Consider the following 27,643-nt stretch of genomic DNA (forward strand, 5'->3'; position numbering starts at 1 on the left):
TGTAATCCTTTTGGGATGCTTCAGCCTGTGGATTTCTTGACTCATTATTAGCACCATGTATTACTAATTGTTGAAAAGCTTATGTCTTCCTTTCATCAGACTTTTCACTATCTTTTATTTATTTGCAAACCAGAAAGTAGTAGGACCAAGAAAATGAGATATGATAATAGTTAGAGGGGCAGATAAGTTGTACCAGTAGCGCTAGGGGGAAGAGCAGGGCATTAGGAATGAAGAAAGATCCATCAGTTACTGTCACTGCTTTAATTTCCTGGGAGTGACTTTAATGACTGTTGTAGTACGATGTGTAATTAGAGTTTTTTTAGCTGCAGAAAATATCACATAGGTTTCAACATTTTAACAACAATGGAAATTTTTCATTTTTGCGCAGTTATGTGTCAGTGCAAGAGATGCTTGTCATTCCCAGTGTTTAAGCTGAAAAAGTTCTGCGAAAGAGGAGTCAAGTATTTGGCTGGGACATAGGTGTTGACAAGGTGTTGTAAAATTGAGAAGTGCCTAAGGGGCTGAGTGTGTAGTTCCTGGAGAGGCCTCTCCTGGCTGTGGCAGGAAGAAGCTGTCAGAAGGAATAAGCTGTCGCCCCCGTCTCCTTGGGCGGCCAGGCATACTGCTCTGGTGCTGTTTTCTGCGGCACTGTGGAGCGCAGCCCCACTTCAAAAGGTTTTGAGTGGTTGTAGAAACTGCCCCTGCAGACATTCACCTGCACTTTGTGTGTGACTGCTTTTGCAAGTTGTAGGTTGGGATTTTTTACATTTATCATGGGGCCTTGCCTAGGGGTGGCTTCATGGATAGCCAGAGGTCCTGGTGCTGAGCTCATTTAGGGTTTTTATGTTACAAACATTCTCTAAAGAATTATCCCAAATTAGATGCAAAAGGATTTGTGTCGTGGACTGGTGTAGTTTTCTGGCACACTGGTTGGAAACATTGGGTCACTAGATGGATAAAGTGTATAAAGGGACAGAAAATGAAGACATGAGGAAAAGACATGCTTATAGACCTGTGGGAGCCTTTCAAACCGATGTATTTGGCTCTGATACTTGGCACAGACTGTGGCTGTATGTGCTAGCTCAAGATTGGCAATCTTCCTGACTCAGTGAGCTGCGTAGGATTGGTAACTGTCTTGTACTGAGAGGGGAAGGAGAGGACTCTAGGAGAGGCTTACCAGCAGAGGTGAGCTCTTCCTAGAGATCACGTAGCACTACGGTAGGGCAAGGCACGCCGGCACACCAGGCGACACAATATGGTCAGACCTTGCCAGGCTGTGCACTTCCTATGTAGAGCTTTGAGTTTATCTAGTGTCCCTGTAGCAGGACAGCCTTCTTGAGGACCACCCGCTACTGAAACTATAGATGGCCTGTTCTTCTTGATTTTTCTCTCCAGCTCCACTGACTCCCAAACTCGATGCCCTAAATGGCTGTCCACCAACAATTGCTGTGAGCCGCCATGTGCCTTTGTGAGACTTAATGAAAAGCCACCTTAAATGCACTGTGGTCCTGCAGCCTGTTTATTTTGCTTCGAGTCACAGTTTAGAGGTGTAGCTGGTGTGTCCCGGTGACTTGTGATATGAACTAGCCCGGGGATCCTCAAACTTTTTAACCAGGGGGCTGGCGCGTGGCAGGCAGTCATCTGCGGCTGCTTGGTTTTCCCCCCACAACCCCCGGGGGGGGGGGGGGGGGAGGGGCGGAGAGGGCCAGGGGCGTTCTATAAATACCGGGGACCGGATTGAGGACAGGACCCTGGGGGGCTTTATCCAGCCCGTGGGATGTAGTTTGAGGACCCCTGAGCTAGAGCAAATCTTGCAGGGGAAAAAAAACCAACCCTGGTCTGGATTAAGAGACTCCTAAAATGATGGGCGTATTTGTTTCTTGGAAACTTGTTCATTAATTATTTGTGATACAGAACCAGTTAAAAAAAAAGTAGCTAGCTAGCAGCTTTTGTACTAATAGTTCACTATTAAATTTATAACTCCCAAGTGTAACTGGGGTTTGGTGAAAGGCGTATCATATTAGGTGGCAGGATGAGAGAAAATGTGAGGTGTGAGCTGCAGTCAAGGTGTCTGTTGTGATCCATGGGTTGGCTGCAGATAGTTCATTGCAGTTTGAAACACTGTCTTGAAGAAAAACAGCATTAAGTTGCTAAATACTATCAATGATATAGATATTAACTTAGAATGTACATGCATTTCGATTTATGAACGTATCTCTCAAAAGTGTGTAGGTTGAATGAGATAATTTTGGCAGCAGTTTTTTCTGAAAGCTAACTCTCTCCTAGAATTCCTTCCTGATTCTGTATTTGAAGAGAAACAGTGCATGGATTTTTTCCATATTTGTTTTATGTTACTTTTGTAATTTGCAGATCTGTACTTTCATGGTGCTGTCCTGTCCCATATGCCCCCGCACAAAAAGAAAAAAACAAAAAACCCCCCCAAAAACGAAAACCACAAAACCCAACAAACCACAAACACCCAAACCAAACCAAACAAACCCCAAAACAAAACTATAATCAAATTTCATTTATCACAGAATGATGTTGTCTTTCAAGCAAAACTAATGGCTAAACTCACTGTTTTACATGTGTGCTCTTTATCTTTATTATCAGTTCAGCTAGATGAAGGTAGCAGTGGTGTATTTTTAATATCGTGATTGCACGATACTAGAATGTCAGTGATTCTCGGAAGATTTTATTCTAAAATCAAAATAAATTTTTTAAACTGGAAGTTGATCTTATGCTGAAAACAAAAGAAATTATCTTGTTCTTTGTCTGTACCCTAAATTTAGTTGATAAGTATTCTGATGTCAGTTTAAAAAAGAAACATCACTAAGTTATTCATCAGTAACATATTCTGTTGTTATATACTAAGGTTGGTTTTAGAAAAGGAAATTCAGTTGCCCCTAATTTCCCTCATTCCCTTGTTTTTTCCAAAGACCTTTTCCTCTGGCTCTTATTTTAGCTATGTCTAAGCAATGCTCTTTCAAATGGAAGATGAATTAAAAACCTGGCAAAAGTTCTGTACTCTTCTGACAAGTTCCACCCCCAGTGCTTTTTTTTTTTACCTTAGAGTCAAAGCCAGTTTTAATGCAATTGTGAATTATCAGCCAGGATGGATAGTTTTTGAATGTCTGATTCTACAGATGCTTATTATGATAATTTTATTAGTCATGGTAGTAAAGAATATATTCATTGCAAAAACAGAGCTAGGCCATCGTTCCTGGAAGTGTTTGTAAACATAAATCCAGATCAACGGAATAATGCTTATTTCTATAACAGCTCTTTGCACACTGGGAATGTGATAACCCATTTTTTTAAACCTTCAAATACCTCAAAAAGTCTGAAGTCTAGTTTTGTGGGGGGGTGGCAGAGGGATCATGTAACTTACTTTTCCTTCTTTGGCAGATGCCAGATAATCTGCCTTGTCATTTACAGTCAGTGCAGCGGTAACCTGGTGCCCAATTTAGACTTTTAATGAAATTACCACAGAATTACAAAGTTTGACCTGTAAAGGATAAGAAGAGAGATTGTACCCAAGTAATATTTTTGTGCACTTGCTGGCAGACCCAACAGTAGTACCTCATGTTGATGGTAACTCTTAGCAATGTTGAAGGCTGCCATCATTACTTGGGTAAAGGTATTTCACCCATAGGGCTGTATATTTAGTTCACTTTCTTACTGCTGTCACTTTCTGAAGTGTTTTGTGTTTTATGTGGTAAGAGTTACTCTGTTTCAGTTTTAACATTACAGATGCAATCAGCAGTTCCAATAGAAGGGAAAAAGCTCTTTTATATTGCACTTTTATTTGTGATGTCCCATGGTGCTCTAGTGCACATCTGAGCCTGATTGAGAATTGCTGCCCTAAAGACCTTCAGGAAAATGCCGGTTTGAGGGCTGCGGGAAACAAACCAAGATGGCAACACTAACAAATGGTTAGATCAGAACAAAGAAAGTTCTTGAATGTTCAGACTGATTTTGTAAGTTATATGTTAAGAATATTCCCACTGCAGATACTGTTGGAGATTTATTTCCGGCCTTTTCTGTATTTAGGGTTTATCCCAAGCTTACTCCAAAACATGTTGACTTTTAAAGCCATGTTTTGTATTAATTGTTAATGTTTTATTGGTGTGTGAGTTGGCCTTACCAAAATTGCAGCTTCTCTAATGTTGTAAACAGCACTGCACTGTTTCAGAAATTTCATCAGGTGAAAGCATTAAGATTTTTTTTTTTTTCCTTCCTTGCTGTTCACACCAGTTTGGTGACTTAGAGGTCAATGGCTTTATTAAAAAAAAAGAAATTGTGTTGGTATTGCTATTACTCTGTCTGCAAAATCTTCCTAATCTTCTCTAAAAAGCATGGTTGTAAGAATTTAGCAGCATCTTAATTTGTAAGAGTTTGTGAAGCTTTTTGCAAAGGCCAATTTCAGACAATCCAGGAAACAAAGGCAGTAGCCACAGTGTTTCCAAGAGGATCCCTGCTGAGCAATGCAGATGGTCCAGAAGGAATAAATCAGTCCTGAGTACAGTTACACCTCCAGATTTAGGTTTGTGAGGAAAGTAGAACAGCACAAACCTGTAGCCTGAATTGTAAATTATTTCCTTGTGTAAGGGTTGCCAATATCAACATCCCATTGCTTCTTCTAGAGCATTTCATCCTCACGAAGCAGAAGCTCATCTCTGCTGCCGCCTGGGACAGTTAATTCTGCATCTCCTAGTGGCCAGAAACATATGAATCAAAGTGGGCCAACTGTTGTAACCATCACACATCACAAATCACCTGCGGCTGCTCGAAGAGCGAAGAGCCAGCGTTCTGGTCAACTCCATGAAGTCAGAGAGGTAAGAGAGAAAAAATCTGCTGTTTTGCTGTAACTTCTAAATGCTTATTTTGCTTTAGGATAAGCAATTAAGTCTGACAATTTAACAACTCTCTTTGTTTCCTACTTTACGTATGACTGCTTTGTTTTGATCCCCTCGCTGAGAAAAAGGCAGTCTTGAGTTCTGGTTGAGCTTAAAGTCTGGTGTAACCAGGCCTTTTTATGTCAATGTTAAAGTTAGTGTGTGCACATGCTTAAAAGGGGAAGTATATGGGCCACAGCTCCCAGACTTTGCAGTGGTGCTGCAGTACAGGAGGAATATCTTTCTTAAGCTGCATGCAGCAAAACCTTTCAGATTGGAAAGAGGGCCCTGAAGCATTTAAATATAACTAGAAAAAAATGCCATGTAAGTCTGATGAATTAATGTGAAAGAAGGCACAGCTCCCCACACTCAGTGGTTTGTTTCTATATGGCTATAGTTTTAACTTTGTTGTCAAGTTTCTATTGCTGGACAAAGCATTATTCTACCACGGGGCCATATTAAACACATGAAAAGTATGTTTCTTTCAAAATGCCTTTACCAGGGTTTTGCAAGTATAACTTGTATACTGATTTAAGTCTGTCTTCCAGACAACAAAAATAATACAGAGTTTTAAGCTTAAGTAGTATTGGCGGACTTCCACAGAACTCACTTTTATTTTTCTTTCATCCCTTGGTATTTTTGCTTTGTCTGAATTTCTTGCTGTTCTCTAATACTACCTTTGTAGGTCCCCCTCCCACCCCTTCTACAAAAGAAACTGTTGACAGCCTAGCTGTTTTAAAGCATTTTTTTATTACATGGGTTTAAAATAGCTACCCCAGTCCCTTATGTTGCAATCTGAAGAGTCTGCTTTTAAGTTTATGCTCCCAAAATGCTTTATAAATAGAGACCTTTCATATTAAGAATGGAGTAAATTCTTAGTGTGTGCTCAGAATGAAACCTCAAATTACACATCCCAGTGAAGAATGCTCGTTTTTATTCTAGTAACATTAAAAGTGAAAACTTCCCTTTTGTATTAATTAATCCTGTATTGTATTAACAACAATCATTCCTTGCTCTGAAGAGACACTGTCTGAATGTCACCCACGTTTTCTTTACATTATAGAAAACACACATCTGTTTGTTTCTCATGAGAATATGTTGTCTTTGCTTACCAATCATCTCCCCCAAGTTGTTTCTACCTTACTAAATGTGTTTGCTCTCTTAGGCTGAATTCAGAGTGCGCATTAAACCCATTAGTAAAACAAACAGTAGGAGCTGTTGCAGCTTTGTTAGATGAAGCTGGGTAGGGCTGAAAGGAATGTAAAAGAGAATTAGTGTATGTGCTGATCATAGTAAGTTGGGAAGGGAAGAAGTCAACAGATGCAAAGAACTGCACTTGGGAAGGAATAAATACTAGCCTATAGTAAAACAGAGAATAAGTGGCTAGGTATCATACCTGCAGAAAAGGCCTAGGGGTTGCCAGCTCATTTGTTTGCAGTGTATTGCAATGTGATGTCATTCCAAAAAGGTAAATATTATAGTACTTTAATCTGCAATGGTGGAAGATAATTATTTTGCTATGTTTGATGTGAGTGATACCTCAGCTGCAGCACCAAATCCTGTGAGAACCACTTAGAGGGCTGTAATAAAAAAATCCTAGATATTGAACATACGGTAGTGATTGAAGGTTAAAAGAAATGAGTGTTTTTCAGGGAGGGGAAAATGGTAATAAGATAAACAGTGCATAAAAAAAAATTATAAGGAGGTGTGTGAACTTTACCTTTTTGTGTATTGAATTTTTTTGTGTGTGTGCGCTGCTGCTTAACAAAGAGCGTATCGATGGAAAAATCGGTCCTCCTGCCCTCCTTCCCAGTCTCATGTAAAAAGTGGCTGCTTCACTGATCTTTTTTCAATCTTATGAAAGGATAAGTCTGTTTTTTCAGGATAAGGAAGCAGGCAGATTTCATTTCAATGGCATGCTCTGTGCTTTTTCTTTTCAGAGTGAATGCAGTGGACTTCGGTATACGCTGCCTGTTTTTTTCAGGGAATATTCTTGTTCCCTATGTGTGTCAACGTTGACTGTTAGATCTACCATCCCTTGTTAAATTTATGAATAAAGACTGGTCTAGAGGCCTCCAGAAAAGTGCACTTAAGTCTGTTCTTGTCCTTTTTTTTTAATCTGAAGCAAGGAGAAATAGGAACTAAAAGTGCAGTAAAAGAGAGTTAATCCTCTTCTCAACACTTAAATCTTCGCTTTTTGTTTGGGAGTTGTTTGGTATGATTTGGATGAAGGAAAGAGACTGCAAAAGGATTAAAGATCTGTTAGCGTTTCCTTTATAGAATGAAGTTACTGAAGCTTTGACATGCAAATAAGCTTTTTTTTATTGTACTATAAATAGCGCTAAAATATCTTCTAAAATACAGTAGTAGAATCAATGGAAAGACTTTATATGCTTCTGGAAAATGAGAAGCAGGAAGTATTTTTTTTTATTGTTTTAAAACAATGTTATGGTAATACTACTCATATGTAATACGAGACCTGTGAAAAAAGGGAATGCTGCAGAAGGGGCATCCTTTGCTTGGGACGTACAGTCTTCACTAGCTTGGACAACATCCCTGGCAAGTGCTGAACTTGAAATGGCTACTTCAATCTGGACCAGTTTTTCTTGATTTGGCCATGTTATTTGAAAACAGTGAAGTGTATGTGTAACTCCTTGTTGCAAATAGGACAAAATGTACTCCTACATTTGACATCAAGCAATGGTATTTGGTAATATTTGGTTGTTCTTTTTTCTCTTTTTTTCCTTTCATAGTAAGAATAAACAACACATTGTTTCCTCCTGTTGTTTGCTCTGGCTGGGTTTTTTTGTTGGTTTGTTTTTTGGGGTTTTTTTGAGACAGCATAGAGAATTTTAGTGTAAAACAGATTATAGCAGAGAGGTTTATTTAGTACCAAGCTGACATGCAGAATTCTATAAAGGTTGTAGAATCAACTGTGTAGGTCTCCAAAATGATGCATATAATAAGTGTTTGTTGTGAAATTAGAACTTCACATTTTAAAAAATGTGTAGGTTAAAATAGAGCATCAATATGGAGCTTTCGGCTGCTATAAAAACTTTTATATACTCAAGCTACTTGCTAATACTACTCAAGCTAATAGCATGGAATTAAAAAGATGCTCAGGAGCATTACTTCCCATCATAATGTAACATTTTTGTTTAAAATAACAATATTCTCTTAAATAGGGTTTTTGCTTATATTAATTTGATGTTAATAGTCCAGTCCATACTGATTTATGGAACGTTATATCAAAACTAAAATTCACCATACATTAATTTGGGAGAGCTGATCTGCTATGTGTTGCATTTTATGTGGTATTATTTGAGATCCTACATCTTTATTTGGGCTATAACTTACCATTAAAGGGGTGTTTCATCTGATTTTTTTAGTAAGAGATTTTATGGTAACCTAAGTGTGTGTGGTCTTGAAATGAAATTCTGTTTTTTAAACTATGAATTTTATTATTGTCTTAGCAATTTATGATAAGAATTATGTTTGCAGAATTCTTTACTGCAGGTGGTTAAAATTAACTGAATGTAAAGCCAAGTGGCCACACCATACTTCGCATTAAATTTTAGCTGTCACTGAACAAAATTATAGTGGCACACTTAATCTTAGAATGGTGTTTATTTTGGCTGAGGATGTCTGACTATTGTATGACCTCTACCACTGTTACCATTGTTCTTAAAGAACCAAGAATGGCGGTATGTTAAGAACCAAGTATGGCGGTATGTGAACATTTTGTAGTAACTTACATTAATTATTTACAGAAGTTTAGAGAAATTAAATTGAGTTAATTGAAAGAAGTCTAGAGAAATAATTTGCCCCCACAAATTTAAAAAGTCGACAAGGGAATTTCTGATCCCTTTGAAATGTGGTGTTTGGTACAGCTTTTGATAGTCTACAGTGGACTAGTCATCAGCATGTGTTTCTGAACATCTGGTACAGTGAGATCCAGATTTCATGTGGCCTCTACCAGTGTGACATCTATATTATGTGCCCATGGGCAGTTCCAGAATTTGGAAAGGACTGATTTTTGGTAAGATGACAGTCCTACTCCTTCTTGCATGTCCTGTGCCATATATAAACGTGGTTACCATTTGATTCCTGCACGAATTATACAACTAGCTGATACTCCCTTACAATATAGGAAAATCTAGGACTTGCACCTAGGGCTTCATGGAGTGAGGTTTACCTGCAATTTTGTGGGGCTGCAATTGTCCAGTTTTATGTGGTTACTAGGAAGAATAGAGGATTCTGAAACACTTTGGGGATTTTCAAGTGAGAAGTGAATGTCTTCAGGTCGCTAATATTTGGATAGCAAAATTAGGAACTGTGGCTAGCTACTGTTAGCGAAAAAGGATACTGTTGTCCATGGAGAACTGTTTTTCTGTAACGGAATTGCAGCACTGCACAGGCAGCATTGTAGGTAAAAAAGCAGATGCAGTACTTGAACGAGTTGGGGAAGCATTCAGACCTGCAGGACTTTCACATATGTGAACAAAGACATAAGCTAAGCTGTGAGTATGTTGATGGTAAAAGTTTAAGCCGACAGTAGGGGAAAACCCGATGATTTTGCTTCGGTGACAAATATTACTTTTCAGCTTTGAAAAAGTCAAGTTTTGCTTTTAATTTCATTTTTTTTCATTCTCCTTTTGTTTCTCTGGAAGTATGTACATAAAAAGAAAGGTCGGTGGATAAGATAATCTAATGCCAGTTCTAGCAAAAAGAATGCTGTAGCACTTCATATTTTTGTATTTTTTGGCATATTATTGTTTGGCATATTATTGAGGTTGTGTGAGGCAGTATGATAAGCACGCATGTAAGAAAATTGATTTGGATCCTTTAACAGGATGTATACAGGATCATGCATAAACAGTGTGAAGTATGCACAAAGAACATTGAAAAGAATACCACTAATCAAGTATTTATGTAAGTGTGTATAATTTTGATTAGTTTGATAAATTTCTAAGTAGGGAGAAATGCTACATACTAGATCTGTCGCTTTCACTTAGAATTCTCATCTTGATTTTGGAGTGTAGGAAGATGAGAGCTAGCTTTGTGACAAAGATGACCTTCAGGACTGTATAGCTAATAAATGAAATATTTGCTTTTAGAAGATGAAACTGGTCTCATCACGTTCATCTAAATAAAAGGTGTAGATGTAGGATGGGCTGCTAAATTATGCTAACTTCAGTCTTTCTGACCTAGTAAGTGTCAGTGCTTTATCAGGGAGAGGCCTGATAACCATGGACTGTAGCTGCACTAGCACTGCTGAAGTCTGTGCTGCTGTGCCTTTGCTAGGCAGATTTAAAAGTAGTTACCTAAAATCATGTCTGGTTTTTCCTTCTAGACATGTTTTAGTATGAGAGGTAGCTTTGTGGTGTTTTCTTTGTGGCAGTTTGTGGTTGATACTTTTAACTAGAGTTTTCCTGTATTTCAAAACTAATATAGTAAATACACTTTATAAATTTCTCAGTTGGCTGACCAAGGAATTTCATCTTGGTAGTTTATAGACACTGTAGAAAGTGTTCATAGTATTTAACTTCTGAAATCTTAGTGTCCTGTGTTCTGTTCATGTGGAGAAATAATAATGGTGGTACAGTGAGCGGCAATTTTGGAAAAGGAAGGGAAAGAACACAGAGGCGGAACCTTTGCTAGTTACAGATCTCCAGTTTTGTCTGGGCTTGTATTTAAATTACCTCACACATGCCCACCCCTCATAATAAATTAAAGGTAAAGGGTCATCCTTTTGATCATCTTTAGTGAGGTGCATCGTATCATATACAAAGTAGGTAGTCTGTAACTATAGACGAATGCTGTTCAGAAAATTAGGTAAGTTACTTAATAGGTTACATCTTAATACCACTACATCTATACTATTTTTGTATTGTATGTATTACATTTTCATTTGTCTGCAAACTCATTGTCATAATTGTTTCATTTTAATTAGCAAGGTGTGCAAAACGGGGACTAACATCTCCACTCTAAAACAGATAATGAAAAAGTGCTTGCAGAAAACTCAAACCAAAACCATAGCTGTTTCTCAGAAAGCAATGATTTCTTCTTGGCTAGTGGCAGCGAAGAAAAGACAGCAGAAAACCTTTGGGGCAGTTCTGTATCCACTGAAGTCAACAGAAAGTGAAAGAGGCCTTAAGTCTTAATTCAGCTTTTGGTATTTATTTGGCATAGAACATGTTTGTGGAAGTTATACTACAGCTACTACTATTTAACTGTGCTTAGAAACACTTTTTGAATTGAGAAGTATCATAATAAAAATTTGTGTTGCAGGTATGTTTGCCAGCTTAGTTGCAGCTGAGCTGGCTGATACTGAAAGGGCAGCTCCCAGCTGTGTGTTAACAGGAGCCATTATAATTTGTTTAGGGGCATTACATTACATCAGCCCTAAATGTAAACAGAGAGCTTTGGCTGGAACTTGGGGGGAAGAAAGGAGAGTTTACCACCTTGGGAAGAAGGGGCAGGCAACTTCGGAGGACTATAAAGATGTTGCTGGGTTATGCAGGGGGCAGATTAGAGAGGCGAAAGCCCAGCTAGAACTCTGGCTGGCCACTGCTGTAAAAGGTAACAAAAAATACTTTTACAAATACATTGGAAACAAAAGGAGGGTCAAGGATAATCTTGCATCCTTTATTGTATGTGGCGGGAAACATTGCCACAAAGGATGAGGAAAAGGCTGAGGTGCTTAATGCTTTCTTTGCCTTGGTCTTTAACAGCAAGCTCTGGGTACTCAGCCCCCTGAGCTGGAAGACAGGGATGAGGAGGAGCAGAATGAAGTCCCCACAGTCCAGGAGGAAATGGTTAGTGACCTGCTGCTCCACTTAAATGTGCACAGATCTATGGGGCTGATGGGATCTCCCCAAAGGGTACTGAGGGAGCTGCCAGAGGAGCTTGCCAAGCAGCTCGCCTTCATTTGTCAACAGTCCTGGCAAACTGGAGAGGTTCCAGAAGATTGCAAGTTAGTGTGACACCCATCTACAAGAGGGGCAGGAAGGAGGATCCAGGCAACTACAGGCCTGTCAGCCTGACCTTGGTGCTTGGGAAGGTTATGGAGCAGATCATCCTGAGTGCCATCAGGCGGCATGTGCAGGACAACCAGGGTATCAGGCCCAGCCGGCATGTGTTTATGAAAGGCCAGTCTTGCTTGACAAACCCAGTCTCCTTCTACGACAAGATGACCTGCCTAGTGGATGAGGGAAAGGCTGTGGATGTTGTCTACCTGGACCTTAGTAAAGCCTTTGACACCATCTCCCACAGTGTTGTCCTGGAGAAACTGGCTATTCATGGCTGGGATGGGTCTACTCTATACTGGGTAAAAACTGGCTGGCTGAGCCCAAAGAGTGGTGGTGAGTGGAGTTACATCCAGCTGGCAGCCCGACACAAGTGGTGTTCCCCAGGGCTCAGTACCGAGGCCAGACCTGTTCAGTATCCTTATTGATGATCTGGATGAGGGGATCGAGTGCACCCTCAGTAAGTTTGCAGACAACACCAAGTTGGGCAGGAGTGTTGATCTGCTGGAGGCCAGGAAGGCTCTGCAGAGGGATCTGGACAGGCTGGACTGATGGGCTGAGGTCAGTTGTATGAGGCTCAACAAGGAGAAGTGCCGGGCCCTGCACTTGGGTCACAGCAACCCCAGGCAGTGCTGCAGGCTTGAGGAAGGGTGGCTGGAAAGCTGCCCAGCAGAGAAGGACCTGGGGATCCTGGTCACAGGAGGCTGAACATGAGCCAGCAGTGTGCCCAGGTGGCCAAGAAGGCCAGCAGCATCCTGGCTTGTATCTGAAACAGTGTGGCCAGCAGGACCCAAGCAGTGACTGTCTCCCTGTACTCGGCACTGGTGAGGCCGCACCCTGAATCCTGTGTTCAGTTTTGGGCCCTTCACTTCAAGAGGGACATTGAGGTGCTGGAGCATGTCCAGAGATGGGCAACAGAGCTGGTGAAGGGTCTAGAGAACAGATCTTAGGAGAAGTGGCTGCTGGAACTGGAGTTGTTTAGTCTGGAAAGGAGGCGGCTGAGGGGAGACCTTATCGCTCTACAACTACGTGACAGGAGGCTGTAGGCAGGTGAGGGTCTGTCTCTTCTCCCAGGTAACAAGCAACAGGACAAGAGGAAACAGCCTCAAGTTACACCAGAGGAGGTTTAGATTGGATGTTAGGAAAAATTTCTTCACGGAAAGGGTGGTCAAGCACTGGAACAGGCTGCCCAGGGAGGTGATGGAATCACCATCCCTGGAGGTCTTTAAAAAAACACATAGATGCAGTGCTTAGGGACATGGTTTAGGGGTGGACTTGGCAGTCTTGGGTTCACAGATGGACTTGATGTCGTCAAAGGTTTGTTCCAACCTAAATGATTCTATTATTAAACCTGTAACAGTATAAACCAGTTTCAAACCTGAGGGCTAAAAGGGGCAGCTGCAGATCTTATCATTGCACTTTCTTCTGAATGGGTATTGGCCCCAGTTCTAGAAATATGTGTTCCTTGTACAGTATAAAAATACCAGCGCAAGCATGCAGTAATGTTCTTCTGGCTGTACAGCAATTTTTGGTGTGATTGGCTGCTCTCCATATCCTTATAGGCAAAAAATGAATTGAGAACATGAAGAACAGATGAAATTATTTGGTATTTTCTGTAGCAGTTCCTTTGGAGGTTCTTTGACTTGGCTATAGAAGCCTCATCTCCTACATCTGTTTATTCTGTCTCAAGTTAGTACTGCGAAGATCAGTAAAAACATGTCTCCTCAGGGGATCCTTGAATCTCTGGGAGTGTCAGTCTAATACATTCCGAAGTAGTAAATGTGTGTGTGCTTATAAAAATTACTCAGTAAGTAGCATTAACTGTCTCACTTTGGTGATGAGGAAATGTAAATTATTCTAATACTATAAACCAATAGTTACTAAATCACATAAACATGAGCTGAATACACTTGTGTTCTGTGAATTTTTACCTTGCCTTTGCAATATCTTTAAGGTCACTAAGAGTGCACCTTGTTCTGTGCATTTGATTTTGTATTTATGCAAACGTTAAGTCATCCTGGATTCCTGATACACAGGCAGGGAGAATTAAGGTTGCTGTGGGAATTGTAGAGCAAATGTTCTACTAAAATTACACTGTCTGTGCAGGTTATGTCAAGAGTGAACTTGGCTCATTATTTCTGATGCCTCCATCTGAAAAATATAAATGATGCAAACATGGTTTCTTTTTATTAAATTGTTTTTCCAGGCTGTAGTTTAATAGTCATTGAGTATTTGCAAAGATGTTAATTTTCAGTCATTTAATAAATGGCAATTTTTAAATTAGGGATAACACAGTGCATATGACAGCTACATTCAGAGACCGCTGTGGCATTCATTTTCTTAAGCAATTGCAGAGAAGCTAAGATTACTCTTTACAGTTATTAAAATATTTCATTAAATTTTAAGTAAGTGGTAGGTTCCCAAAGGAGCTGGAGTGCAGTCGGATTTAAGGGAATTCACTCTCCAGCTTTTGTATACCTTCAAAACAGTCACTTAATTCTACGTGTAAAACAGAATTCAATTGTTCTATTTTATATGCATATATAAAGTTGTGTTCTCTCCTTCCTTTTGCTTCTCTTATTTCTGGTTCTGGGTTGCTGGAAGCAACTTGGGGTGGGGGAAATAACCTTGGCAGCCACTGTCTGCTTTTTCTCTTCTCTGTGGTTTTACCTCAAGATCCCAACACCCCGCTCCCCTTGAATCATCTTTGATAGTAAATAGTAAGTCTCAGTAGGTGACTGTTAATAGGATATGGTTAATATAGCAGGTAGATTAGCAAATGCTGAAGTAAAGAGCTCACGGTGGGGGGAACTTAGCACTTAGTAGTTGTGTTTTAGTACAGCCTTATACTGGTAGCAAATGTCATGGAACTCTTAACGCAACAGGTGAAAAAGAAAATGTCATGTCTCCTGCAATAGACCCTGATCCCCAGACATCTCCCTCCAGTAGCAAAATGACCCGTGCTAGATTGGTACTGATCATTTTGCAGAAAGTGTATAGCCCACTCCCTCTTTGTAGGGAGAAGTAGTGCTTATGGATAGAGTTTGTCTGAACCATGCTTTCATTTGAGTATTTATTATGGCAGCCAGCTCTCACTAAAAAGCTTGTGCAGTATCTCTGTGTAAGACTCTTTAAGATAGCTGACACTATCAGAAGAATTTTATTTTCATCTAGTGTTTTAGTACTTTGGTTTGTTTGTATATCACTCTCTTCTACAGTGAGAAGAACCTGATGTTTATGTTGGTGTGGAAGGGAGAAGTGTTCTCCTCAGATCTTAAGCAGCAAGAAGGAATTCTCAGAGTAACTAGCAAATTTTTGATGATGACAGGAGAAGTAGTGTGGGGCTGCTTTGTTGTTGTTGAGGGGTTTGTTTGGTTTTGGTGTTTGTTTTTTTTTACAGACATAAAATACGAAACCATTCAAGGAAAGCTGAATATCTTAGAGTATTGATTAAGATTAAAAGCATTCTCTAGTTTAGAAAATGCAAAATTGTCCATCTGCTAGAACACTCTGACAGTATTTGAACTCTTCATCCTACTTCAACTCTGTGGACGCAAGGTCTTTTCTGTAATTTCTCTTAACACTGCTCTGCCCCACTCCTTGTTGCCTTTCTGTCATTCACTAACATTTCTCAGGTGGGGAGGACAGATTGAGTACAGAGAGCATGAGTTTAACCTTAATTTAACCTTAAGTCTGGAATTGTGGTCATAAAGAAGTGTCATAAGGAGTCTGCCTGAGGTAGCAAAGAGAAGGATCTGATTTCTTTTGGCCTGAAGTAGGTGAGCTGTTTTGCTGAGTTTCTGGAGATATTCTCAGGGGTCCTGCCAGAACTGCTAGAACCTCACTACTAACATGTGTTGCAACGACTGTGAACCTCTCTGATGTCTCTCTATTTGCCTGATGTAAGAAGCAGAATTCTGTAGAAACTCACAGTGGACAGTCAGGTTGTCCTTGGGAGTGTTTTGTATCCAAATAAAATGTCTGTATAAAGTCCCAGAGAACATGGACAATTACAGATGTCATAGCTCTTCAGTATTTGAAGATAGATCTGTCTTTCGTTATTCTGAACAAAGAGATATTTTTGTAAAACAGGTAGTTAATTCAGCTTCTTTTCTTGCTGAGCTTCTGCCTGTTTTGAAGCACTGAAGGAAAGGAGGAGCTTCCTCCCGTATATTTGAGGTGCAACAGACTGAGAATTTCTTGGGAAGGTAGATTACTTTTCCTCCTTTGGTACTGGAAGGAAAATTTAAGACTTCTAAAACCCATCAGCAAAAAAGACCCTTCTTCCCTTTTTCCTCCTTCCCCCAAATCCAACAACCTTATGGGCTAAAGCAATAGTTTGCAGACCTACAAAGTACTAAGTGTGATTATTATAGCTGTGCAACTAACTGCAAGGGAGTTTAGTGGTGAGACTAGTAAGCTACTGGACAGCAGACCAATGAGCAAGTCTGTAGTCCATCAAATGATGAATGAATGTTGTCTTCACAAAACAGAATGATAGTATGTTGTGAGTAATATGCAGCAAGTGTCGAACTTACAGAATTTAAAAATAAAAAATAGGAAATGAATGTGTAAAGAATGGAGCAAAGGATCACATGTATAATAAATTAACTAGCCAATTTAAAAATTGTATGACAGGAGTTGGTAAATAACAGCTTCTCCCTGGCATGTAAATCCTGTGCTGAGGTCCCTGCAGATCTCATAGCCACTGAAGGTGCTGATGGCGACCAATGGAACAGCATCATCATCAATGGAAACAGCAGATTGGAAAGAGTAGCTAAGAGCGGGAAACAATTGAGCTGGACTGCCTCCTCCGCACCTGTTTTTCTCCTGGTTGTCTTAGACTTGGTATTTAGAATCAATCCTAATGACATTTGCTCTCTGTTCTGTAACGTTTTCCTCACAAGGAACCACCCTGTGGAGTGCCGATGAGAAGGCTGAGCAAAAAAAGCCAAAGCAAAACCCCGAAGGAAATAATGTTTTGTTAGCCGAGACAATGAAGATAAAGTAGCAACTTGCTTTTCAGTTGTTCCCTTAACAGACATTATGTGGATTCCTGGTTAGAGAAATGAGAACAAAATAGCAGATGGGGGTGGGGGGAGCTTATTCTCATTCTCCTCCGAGGGAAGAAATAGAATTGTGAAAGCAGAGGCAAGGACTGAAAAGAAAAGAAATGGTGATTAGCTGCCATCCTGATTGTCAGAGGTATAGTTCGGTTTGTTCCGTCACCTTTTGTGTTTCTGTCTGCAAATTAGATGCCAAGTGAAAATTAACTTGCTCCTTTGAAGCTTTATTGCTAGGATGTATGTGTCTAAGCCTTAATAACTATTATATAACAAGTAATTCCAATTTTACTGTTCATTGTTTGCTTCTTTAAAATAATTGAGGTCAAGCCAGCTGCTACCCTGAGGTGACAACAATGGAAAATTAAGTGCTTGTTCTCTGTAATGGGAAGGAAGCAGTAATCAAGAAGGGGCAATTGATATGGATGTCATTATCTGGTTCCATCTTTCCAAGATACTTTCAGAGTATCTCACGTGGTATGTTCTAGGATCCTTTCTTAAAATACTTTTTCTCATTAGCATAGTAATGTTCACAGAGGCTACTGTGGGTCTTGATCCAGACCGAAGCTTTGTGGGTAGAATTTACTTCTGTTTGCAGCTCAGGGAGGTTCTTTTTTTGTCAAAAGACAAGGTTTTATAGTAAGCGAAGTGTACAGATACGTTTCTTGTGAACTCAAGCATGCTTGTGGTCATCTGGTCTTGTACGTGTTTCTACATTACACACTTTTAAGGCTGAAATGCAGAATTCTCTTTATAAGAGATTTGTGTTACATATTGCAGTAACCTTGTGTATATCTCTTTCACTTTAGTTATATATTAAGCTGTAATTTTGCCTTCCTAGCTTGCATGCTGTTGATGGAATCCCATTAAAAGATTTATGGATGTGACTTTACTGAAGAAGAGGGAGAAGTCTATAAATCCTTATCAGAAAACTTATTTTGTCAAGTAGTAACATGCACGTAACAGGTGACCTTGAGTAGTTTGAGAAGACTTTTTGGAAGTTAAGCCAAGGCAAAAATTCTCTTGCTCTGCAGTGGTTAGGTATAAATGCTTAACTCAAAATAAAAATGCATTAAATTGGGGAAATAAAGAAAAGATCACTTTTACTGCAGTTGTAGGATTTACCTTAATTTGTCAGACTTCTCAGTTGGAGAGGTGTACCTTTTGAGCTGGTGATTAACAGTATTTGCAGTAGTCTTTTTGCATGTATGTTTATGCTCTTTCCTTTTTCAGAACAAATAGTTGAAAGCAGGGAAGTTTCATGGTAATGCTAAGTGAGAATTGTGAACTTGATCTGAATTGGTAGCTAGTGTGTCAAATTAATGACTAGTATGATTAGTGACAATGGAGTTCCAGGTATCTATATCTCACATTTTGATACATATTTGGTACATGTGTATTTATATATTTTACTTTTACATGTATTGGTTGTCTGGTTTAACTTTTAATTTTTACAATATGACTGTTTATGGTGGTGTTGATGATATACAGGTCAAGATTGCAATGGGAGTCCTTGCTCAAGGTCAGAATTGATGACTATATTATGTTTAGATGGCAACTCAATGCATTGGGTTTACAATGTCTTCGAAGGTTTTTATTTTTTGTGTGTGGACTTTCTTCTCTTCTGTCACTTATCTGCTTTTGCTTTTAAGAAAAGCCGTGTTTTATGTTACAAGAAAAGAACCAAATCCCTGTGGTATATGCTTGTTTAACAATGAGAACCAAGGTCCTGACTCATACCCCTTATGACTTATTCTAAGGTGGTTTGAAAAGCTGGTCTCGTGTCTTTTTCCAATATCCTTTTGTTTTAGTGCTTTTGTCTAAAACTAATAGTTCCAGAAACTGTATATGTGTATGTAATAGAAAGAGAGAGGGAGATACTGTGTTTTCATATAACAATTAATTTTTAAAAAAACACCAACAAACCAACCAACAAAACCCTCCGAAAGTGAAAAAGCAAACTGGCTATTTCCAAGCCTTTGAAGGCAGTAAACGTCTCACAAGGGCAAGCCAACTTAGTAAGAAAGTGATCCATATTGCATTTCTGATACTATTTAAAAGTCTAAAGCTTTTCCCACACAACTGTTTATTTTTACAGATGCTCTGTTTTTCATATAAGCAGTGTTGTTTATTTTCCCATGTTTTTAATAATTGTGTTCAACTTGCATGCAGTCAGCAATGGAAAGGGTTTAAAAATAAAAATCACTGCATTCAATCTTTCAGAAGAATTGCCTAGAGAGAAGTAGGCAGACAATACGCTGCTAGTGGTGGTGCCCAGAGAATACTACAGCAGAGAAAAAGTGTTATTAACTGATGGAGCCGAATGTCTCCTTGATGAATGATTTCCAGTATGTCACAGAGGAACTTGACAATACAGAATTTCTGTGGGTTCTCAGTGCTAAAAGAATATTTTTCTTTTCCTTTGGAGTGTTTTGGATTTTTTCATACAAATTGGTAGGCGTATCTTAATAGTTAATAATATAAAAGGATTTGAATATGTGTCAAGATCAATACCAAAAAAGAAAAATTCCATATGTTAAAATTTAAATTGCTCATGTGTGTATCAGGTTGTGGCTGGGGAGGTCTGAAGAATCTTCTACAGGTTTTATATTCCAGAAGAAGAGCAGGAAGGTGTGAAGCCATTGATATCATTATACAGAAAGACAGGATTGGTGACATTACTTGTTTTCTTGGCCAGCTCTACAAGGCCTGTATGACAAACGGAGAGTGTCTGCTTGCCCTTTGAGGTAATATGGCTAAAGTCATTCTTCCTGGGCTTCAGGGAGGTGGAAATCACTGTGTCATGGATGATGCCCCTGAAACAGCTGTGGATCAGGTAGTTCGGTATGTGGCTTAACTGTGTTGGTTCAGTGAAATCCTGTAGGATCAGTAATTCTACAGAGAAAGATGTTTTGATTATCATAATAGCTGTCTGGGCTGGACAGACAGACTTAGGCCTGTTAGTCCTGGAGTCTGGATAACAAGAGCATTTCCAGTGTAAATAAAATAATGTCAAAAGTAGTCATGCCCTTCCATTCAGGTGTGGCTATTCAGTTTTCTTCCTTTGAAGTTTCTATTTACCTTTGAGGATGGCAGGACAAATCTTTAACAGAGGGTTCATTCTTATACTTAATAATTGGGAATCTCCCTCTTTCTCATTTCAGAAATAAATTGAAGCCTTAAATAAAAAATGACATTCAAGTTTTTTAAGATTTTTTTTTTCTCTGATGGGAAAGGTTAATATATCATCTAGTATTTTAATAAAATATTGAATTACTGTAGTTTTTTTCTTTTAGCTCAGAAATCAGCACTTCAGGTTTTCATTATTATTTCCTAAATTAATTTCTAACAACTAATTTTTGCTTATTTACTGTATGAAAGAGTGTTGTTTCTTCTTAGTATGTCTGAAATACCCTAGGGTTGCAAAGGAATGTATCTCACAGCTTTTTCTGCCTAACTTTCACGTACTGTGGGGGTGAACCCAAGAACAGAGTAATTTCTTACACGCTTGTTTGGGATGTTGTCTCATAACCGTTTGGTACCATACATCATGATTGGCAGTGGGTTCACAACAGGAGGATCCAGAAGGTGCAATTCCAGCTGTGAAGGAGTATTTAGCAGTTGCTGTGGCAAGCAGGGAAAGCAATCATGCAGGATTTTAAGATCAGCCGGGGAGAGGAGGAAGCAGGCAGCCACAGAAGCCTTGAATTGGCTGTTTTGAAGCACATGGTAGGGAGTGGATGACCTGCTGAGGAAAACATCAGAGATTATTCCCGTTGCATTCTGTCTTCTGTGAGGGTGTCATTGGGTGGCAGGTTTCTTTGAGGGTGGTGTTATTTGGGAGAATTGTATTGGGTTTGCATGGCAAGGTTTTGGTAGTGGGAGGGCTACAGGGGTGGCTTCTATGAGAAGCTGCTAGAAGCTTCCCCCATGTCCCATAGAGCCAATGCCAGCTGGCTCCAAGATGGACCTGCCGCTGGCCAAGGCTGAGCCCGTCAGCAATGGTGGTAGCACCTCTGGAGTTAGGGAGGGGTGGGGGGAAAGTGTTTTAAGGTTTGGTTTTACTTTCTTATTACCCTACTCAGATTTTGATTGGTAATAAAATAAATTAATTTTCCCAAGTCAGGTCTGTTTTGCCCATGATGGTAATTGGTGAGTGATCGCTCCCTGTCCTTATTTTGATTCATGAGCCTTCCGTTGTATGTTTTCTCCCTCTGCCCAGTTGAGGAGGGGGAATGATAGAGCGGCTTGGTGGGCACCTGGCATCCAGCCAAGGTCATCCCACTACAAGAATACGGACAATACCTGAGAATTTCTGGCAGGTTAAAAGGAATGAATCTCCTTCTGGCTTCAGCAGCAGCTCTTAAATAGGGAACACATAACGTGGTGTGCTTGTTCTCCTGGTGAAGGTGGAGAAAGGAGCAAACCATGCATATGAGCTGGTCTCTTCCCAGCCTGAGGCTTCCTCATACTGAACTTTTTGCAGTTAGTTAAATGCAGGCCTACAAGTGCTAGTTATATGCGTGCATATAATTCCTTTTAATACATGTAGTCCTGATATTTCTTTCAGTTTTTCTATTTTATATCTAGCCCAGAGCCATGTTTCTGAAGTTTGAATGCATTTGTGGGTATATATAGTTTCTTTTCCATATTATAAGGAGCTATTTGTAGGTGAAGAGGGGGTACCAAAGCTGAAACAAGAGTGGAAAGATAAGCAGGTTGAGATTTTGTGAGGAAATGGTGACAAATATTCTTCGCTGTTGTAAAACAGACAATACTACTTTGAGCTGTCTGTATTTGCAAATAGGGAGGATGGAGAGCTGTAAGGTATTAAAATAACCATGTGTAAAAGCAAAGTCATTCAAAATTAAGTAAGTTGTTTCTCTTTGAAAAATGAAAGTTACAATTTAACTTTCGCAAAATCAAAGCTTTTCATTCTGATTTTGAAATGAGTTTAGAGTGCTGATAAATCAAGCGCTCTGCCTCATCTCCCCCTGAGACAGGAAAAAGCAGGTCGCAAGTAAGCTAGAGGGTGATGCTGTAGCTGCAAGGCCTAGTGTCTGTCCTTTTAAGGGTTAATGTGTGTAATGAGTTTTGTCTTGCATGGTTTGCTTTTTTTGTGTTAGCTGCTCTTTGATTTACCTTTTTTGGGAGCAACCACACTTAAAACTCTTTTAAAATATTTTGTCAATTACTTAAAAAAAATATATTGGCAAGCATGTAAAAAAAGTTCCATTATTTCAGTAATATATGTTATTTCCTTCCCCTTTTGCCACAGAGTTGTTCTGTGACGCTTTAGGATAAGGGTAGGTTCTTCCTTTCTGTTCTGTTCATTCAGCACCTTAAACAGAGTGGTGTTGGTCTGTGCTCAAGCAGTAACAAATCAGCAGTTCTAATACTTTGAAACCTACGCAGAAGTTACTGTTCCTGGTGTCTTCTGCTTTGCCAGGTCTGTAGAATAGCTGCTGGTGTCATAGCTATAACATGAAGGAAGCTAGGTAGCACAAAAAGGATGAGTCAAAAAAAGCTGGTTTAAACTGTCTTAAGTCAGCTAGAAAATAGTGAGACTCAAAGCAATACCTTATTTTGGATAAAGGAAGAATAAATCATTGATTTTATTTAAATTTCTCCTAATCTCAGATAGATATAGTTGACGAAAGCCTGTAAAGCTTTGGTCTGGGTGATAGATGCAGACACTCAGTTAATTTTCCAAATGTTTCTTAAGCTCTCCGGTCAGTTTATCTTAGGCTCCTGTCTTAGCTGCAGAAGAATACAGTTGCTCGTTATTAAGGGGGAGGGACAAATGAAAATGTTTGAAGTTTGCAAAGTTTTATTTTGGATTTTATTTCCTATGGAGGCAAACATTTGGAAAGGTAAACTGTTACTCAAAAAAAAAAAAAAAAAAAAAAGAAAAAGGAGGGTAGGAAAGCTAGTCACTTAAGTGAAAATAGAACATCTCTGTTAATGTGAAGCATGAGAATATCAAGTTTTTGACTTCACAATCTTATTCAGGATGGGAAAAGGAAAGAAGCAGTTTTCCATGCAATTATAATGTGCAACCTTCCAGGGAGAAGATGATTTTTTTTTTTTCCTCTTAGCCGTTCCTTTAATTTGCCTTCCTGAGCTCTTTTCCTGGGGGAGGAATATTTGCGTGAGTGTGTGTCTGTGATGTTTTTGTTTTAGCTTCCAAGCAACCCTCTGTCTGTGCTGTGGAGCTCAGTCACATGGTGTGTGACTTCTTAAAGCAGAGCACTGCCTGGGCTTCTAGCATGTCCCTAAAGCTGCATATTATGGTGGTCTGTGTCACCTGACTGATCTTGTTTTCTGTCAAAGGAAATTAAAATTGTCTGTGGCTTCTGCTGAAGCTTTGGCCTCTGTTTCAAGTGTTGACTATGAAAATGTCATTATTGTAACCTTCAGCAAGACATTTAGCTACATTTCCTTACTAACCTTGCAACAACAGGTTTTCACCTAATTCTACTTAACTTGTGTGCAAGGATGGTTATTTGCATCTTTGAGTTCAGTTTCCTTTCTTGCTTTTCAGTGAACTCAATGTATACTTTTAAAATCAGTTTATTTACCACAGCATAGGGAGGATACAGGAAGCACACCGTACTTTGAAAATAAAATCATGATAATAAAAAAGTCATGAGTTCATAATACATTTTTACAGTATAGTAGCTTGGGCAAATGGAGCTTGAATCTTTGTTGCTTACAAAGTCTTCAGATATTTTTTCTGAAAGCTTTGAATACCTCAAAACTGAACCTTTAAGGTTTTGCAAGAAGTTTTTTGCAAGGTAAGTGTAAGAAAAGAGGCTTGTCATGTGCATGTCTAATTTCCTACAGGTTGTAGAAACAGAGAAATTTTAAACATGTCCTTTTTCTTTTGGCTTTAGGAAGGATTTTGGAAGCTTGCCAATTTGTGTTAAAGAACAGCCTGCTCAAATAACGTTGTTGTCTGCTATACAAGCACGCATTTCATCTTCATCTGGATGGTCCAAATCTAGAAACAGATTAACTTTCTCCCTGCAGCTGGTATTCATATCTGATAGTAAATAAGTACTCTAAGTTGCATCCTATGCTAATGTTTGTAAACTTAAAAGTTACCTTATTCTGTAAAAGGAGTTCCTTACTGATGCTTGAGAAATGAAAAATGTCCGTTCTCAAACTGTGATATTTCATGTAGGAAAGGAGGAGGAAGGGAAGCGTTGCTTCCTTGGGTGTCTCAGGTCACATACAAAAAGAAAGAAAATCTAAGCCTAAATAAATAATGGAGAATGAACTAGAATTTTCATACTTTTCTTTACGAAGACTTTGAGAAAGTATGAGTCACACTATTGAACCTACTATTTTAAGAGATGTTCTTCTCTAACATAGTCTTGACATTTTTACAGGCCATTGGTAGTCTCAAGCCCTTCGTTTTTGTAGGTAAGTATATGGTATGTTTGGATCAGAACATTAACATCCATTTGTGGTAGTTCTTCACATTTAGTCACTATATCAACCCATAAGAATTTAACAGCTACATAGTGATATTTCCTATGACAGCAGATGTTTTTGGACTTTTACAGATCATGAGCCAAGTTGAGGGACAACAGAAGAATCTTGTACAAGCCATTGAAGCTCTCCCAAGTTCTGGGCCTCTTTCTGCCTTGGATCAGGACTTGCTGCTTTTAAAAGCTACCTCTGCTGCCACCCTGAGCTGCCTTGGAGAATGCCTGACTCTGTTACAGCAAAGCATGCATCAAGTGGGCCAGCACCATAACAGGACACTGTCATCAGGTGAGCACAAGCTCTCTTTGGTATTATTTAATGTGCTTTAGGATTTTTTATGATGATATTGAAGCAGGCAAAATGAACCATCCTCAGAGAGACAAGTTGAAGTGAGGAGTTTTTAGGCTTCTACAGCCTGAAATATCATAATTTTTTTCTTGGTCTAAAAAAAGTTGCAAAATCTGTTGTCCTAGTTTGGCTGGGATAGAGTTAATTCTCTTTTCAGTAGCTGGTGCAGTGCTGTGTTTTGGATTTAGTATGAGAATAGTGTTGATAACACACTGACGTTTTTAGTTGTTCCTAGGTAGTTTGTACCAAGTCAAGGACTTTTCCATTTCTTGGGTCCTGCCAGCAAGAGGACTGGAGTGGCACAAGAAATTGGGAGGGGACACATCCAGGACAGCTAACCTGAACTAGCCAAAGGGATATTCCATACTATAGAACGTCACGCTGAGTGTAAAAACTAGGGGAGTTGGCCAGGGCCTTGGAATTTGCTGCTCAGGGTCTGCCTGGGCATCAGTCAGTGGGGTGGTGAGCAATTATATTCTGCATCACTGGGGTGTTTTTTTTCCTTTTGGATTTTATTCCTCTCTCCTTCTCTTTCCTTTTCATTACAGTTGTTATTATTGTATTTCTTTTTTTTTAATTATATTAATTAAATTGTCTGAACCCATGAGTTTTGCCTTTTTCCCAATTCTCTTCCCCATCGCACCAAGGGAGGTGGTGGGGAGTGAGTGGCTGTGTGGTGCTTAGCTGCAGGCTGGCATTAAACTGCGACATCTATTAACATCAGAAGAGAGGAGGAAAAGAGGGGGTGTCCGAAGTCTTGTCAGAGAAATCAGGTTTAGAAGACAGCAAGACAAAAAAAAAGGGAGGCATGGAGAACAGGTAGATAAGCTTGTATTAATGCCAGTGCAGAACTGCTTGGTGGTTTTATTCTGCCCACCCCTCCAAGACTGAAATCACAATACAAATTTGTTTGATAAAAATACATCTAATATTATACAATGCTACAGTGAAAATCATATTTCTAGTTTTCTACATGGAAGTATGCTGCTGAGGCAGATTTATTCCAGTCTGGTTTTCTTTAAATCTGGAATGAGTTCTCCATGCTGCTATTTAAGAAAGAGAAAAGAAAAAAAGAAAAAAAGAAACCTGTGGCAAATTTTTATAAGCCTAAAATGTCAAACAGTGTGATTCTGCACTGAGCTGTGCAGGCATGAACCTCTCGGTCCCCACGTAGCTCAACTGTTTCTTCACCTAGTTCTAGATCTCTGTTTTTATTGTCTGAAGTTGGACCTTTAGCCTTCTGAAAGGGTGGTCAGTTTTTTTCTGTACACAAACTGCACTGCCTAGTCTAGAGCAGGAGCAGGACTTGATACAAAAAGAGCGGCAGCAGCAGAATTCTGGATATGGGGTGGCTTTTTAAGTTTTCTTCAGGTGCTTCAACAGCATCCCCCCCACCTGTCCTTACTTACAGTACGTGTACTCCAGGGCAGGATATGCCCTCAGGGTTGCTGAGACAGCTAGGTCGGAAGCCTTCTGAAGAATTCCCATTGTGGGGAGAATAGAAACATTGAGAGGGTCAGCTGAGAAGTAGGTAAATGACAGTAAGAGGGTTCTTGGAAAAAATGAGTGTAAAAACTTTGACACCTATACTATGGTATATCATCATGCCTTTCCTGCTTCCTGATTCTGGTATATTTCTTAAAGGAACAGAAATGAAATTTTTTCTTACTTTCCGTATCCTGTTTTCTTGTAGAAAATAAAAAAAAAAAAACAACCAACCAACTTGTGGATATCTGTAATGTATCGCATTTAATACATTGCATTTAATTTATTTCTTTGATATAATTTCATTTCAAAGGAGGGAATGGTTTGGAGGAAGGATGAAAAGCATCCTTCAGAGAAAAGTCACCTTCTAGTTTCAAAGTCCCTGAAGGTTGTTTTTCATGTCCATGCGATCCAAGTGAAGTGCCAGAGATAGATGAGTTGTACATATCCTTGAATCTGTGTCCAAATAATTTTGTTAAATCACTGTCTGTATTTTGACTTGATAATGATTTCTGAGAATCTGTGCACAAGAACAGAGAAAAGCAAGCATAACATTAGTAATTGTGGAAAGGGAATCCCATATTTTTTGGAAAAGAGTGGAAAGCCACAACTATAAAATTCTTAATAAAATTTAGTAAGTATTTTTGTTTGTTCCTCCTAAGACTTTAAACTTGTACAAGAATCTTTCAAGGAATCAAAATTCTGGTTCACACCAGCATCTTTGGTGTAACTGAGAGAACCTGAATGCAAACAGTTAACTCTTCAGTGTGCTTATTCTTCGGTATGTCATTTAAAAGAAAGAAAAAGAAAAAAGAAGGGAACTAAAAGCTGCTAAGATACTTAGTCCCTTCTCCCTGACTGAAAGAGTCTGTGAAACGTTTTCCCCAGGCCTTGTTACACAACACAGTTGCCTGAAAGAACCTGGCCTACAAATCTTGATTACTGATTTTCCTACGCACTTAATCTTACGCAGGCGTACTTTGAAAGACTTAACATTTCTGCTGAGTCGGTAGAGTTTGAGTCATCAAAGCTGCATAAACTCATACCTAATCAGACCAATGCCTTTAAGTAATCCCCTAGAAAACTAATTCTGAGAGATGATAAATCTCATTTCGATTCTGTGTCCTCCAGGTGAATTTGTTTAATTTCATATCCAGAAGGTGCAACCAAAAGATGACCTTAATGAATGCCTGTTGATACTGTCAGGTGAAAATTACTCTTGTTAGCTTAAAAGCTGTATGTTCCTCTGTAGTAGATGTTTTAAACAGGCTTACATACCTTTATTGTTTTAAACAGAAACAAAATGTCTCCCTTCCTTTGATGTAAT

The 27,643-nt window shown here is 39.2% G+C and overlaps 1 protein-coding gene across 2 annotated transcripts in view; it reads left to right on the top strand.

The window, feature by feature from the left end:
* OSBPL10 (oxysterol binding protein like 10) overlaps positions 1 to 27,643 on the top strand; it is a 124,903-nt gene that overhangs the window by 43,776 nt on the left and 53,484 nt on the right. For both annotated transcript variants that reach the window (XM_037386535.1, XM_037386534.1), the window contains exons 4-5: positions 4,647 to 4,838; positions 24,561 to 24,771. In XM_037386535.1, coding sequence (XP_037242432.1) covers positions 4,647 to 4,838; positions 24,561 to 24,771 — 403 coding nt within the window. The remainder of the gene's footprint in view (positions 1 to 4,646; positions 4,839 to 24,560; positions 24,772 to 27,643) is intronic.

The sequence above is a fragment of the Falco rusticolus genome, chromosome 4 (genome assembly GCF_015220075.1).
Source record: "Falco rusticolus isolate bFalRus1 chromosome 4, bFalRus1.pri, whole genome shotgun sequence".
NCBI classification, from domain to species: domain Eukaryota; kingdom Metazoa; phylum Chordata; class Aves; order Falconiformes; family Falconidae; genus Falco; species Falco rusticolus.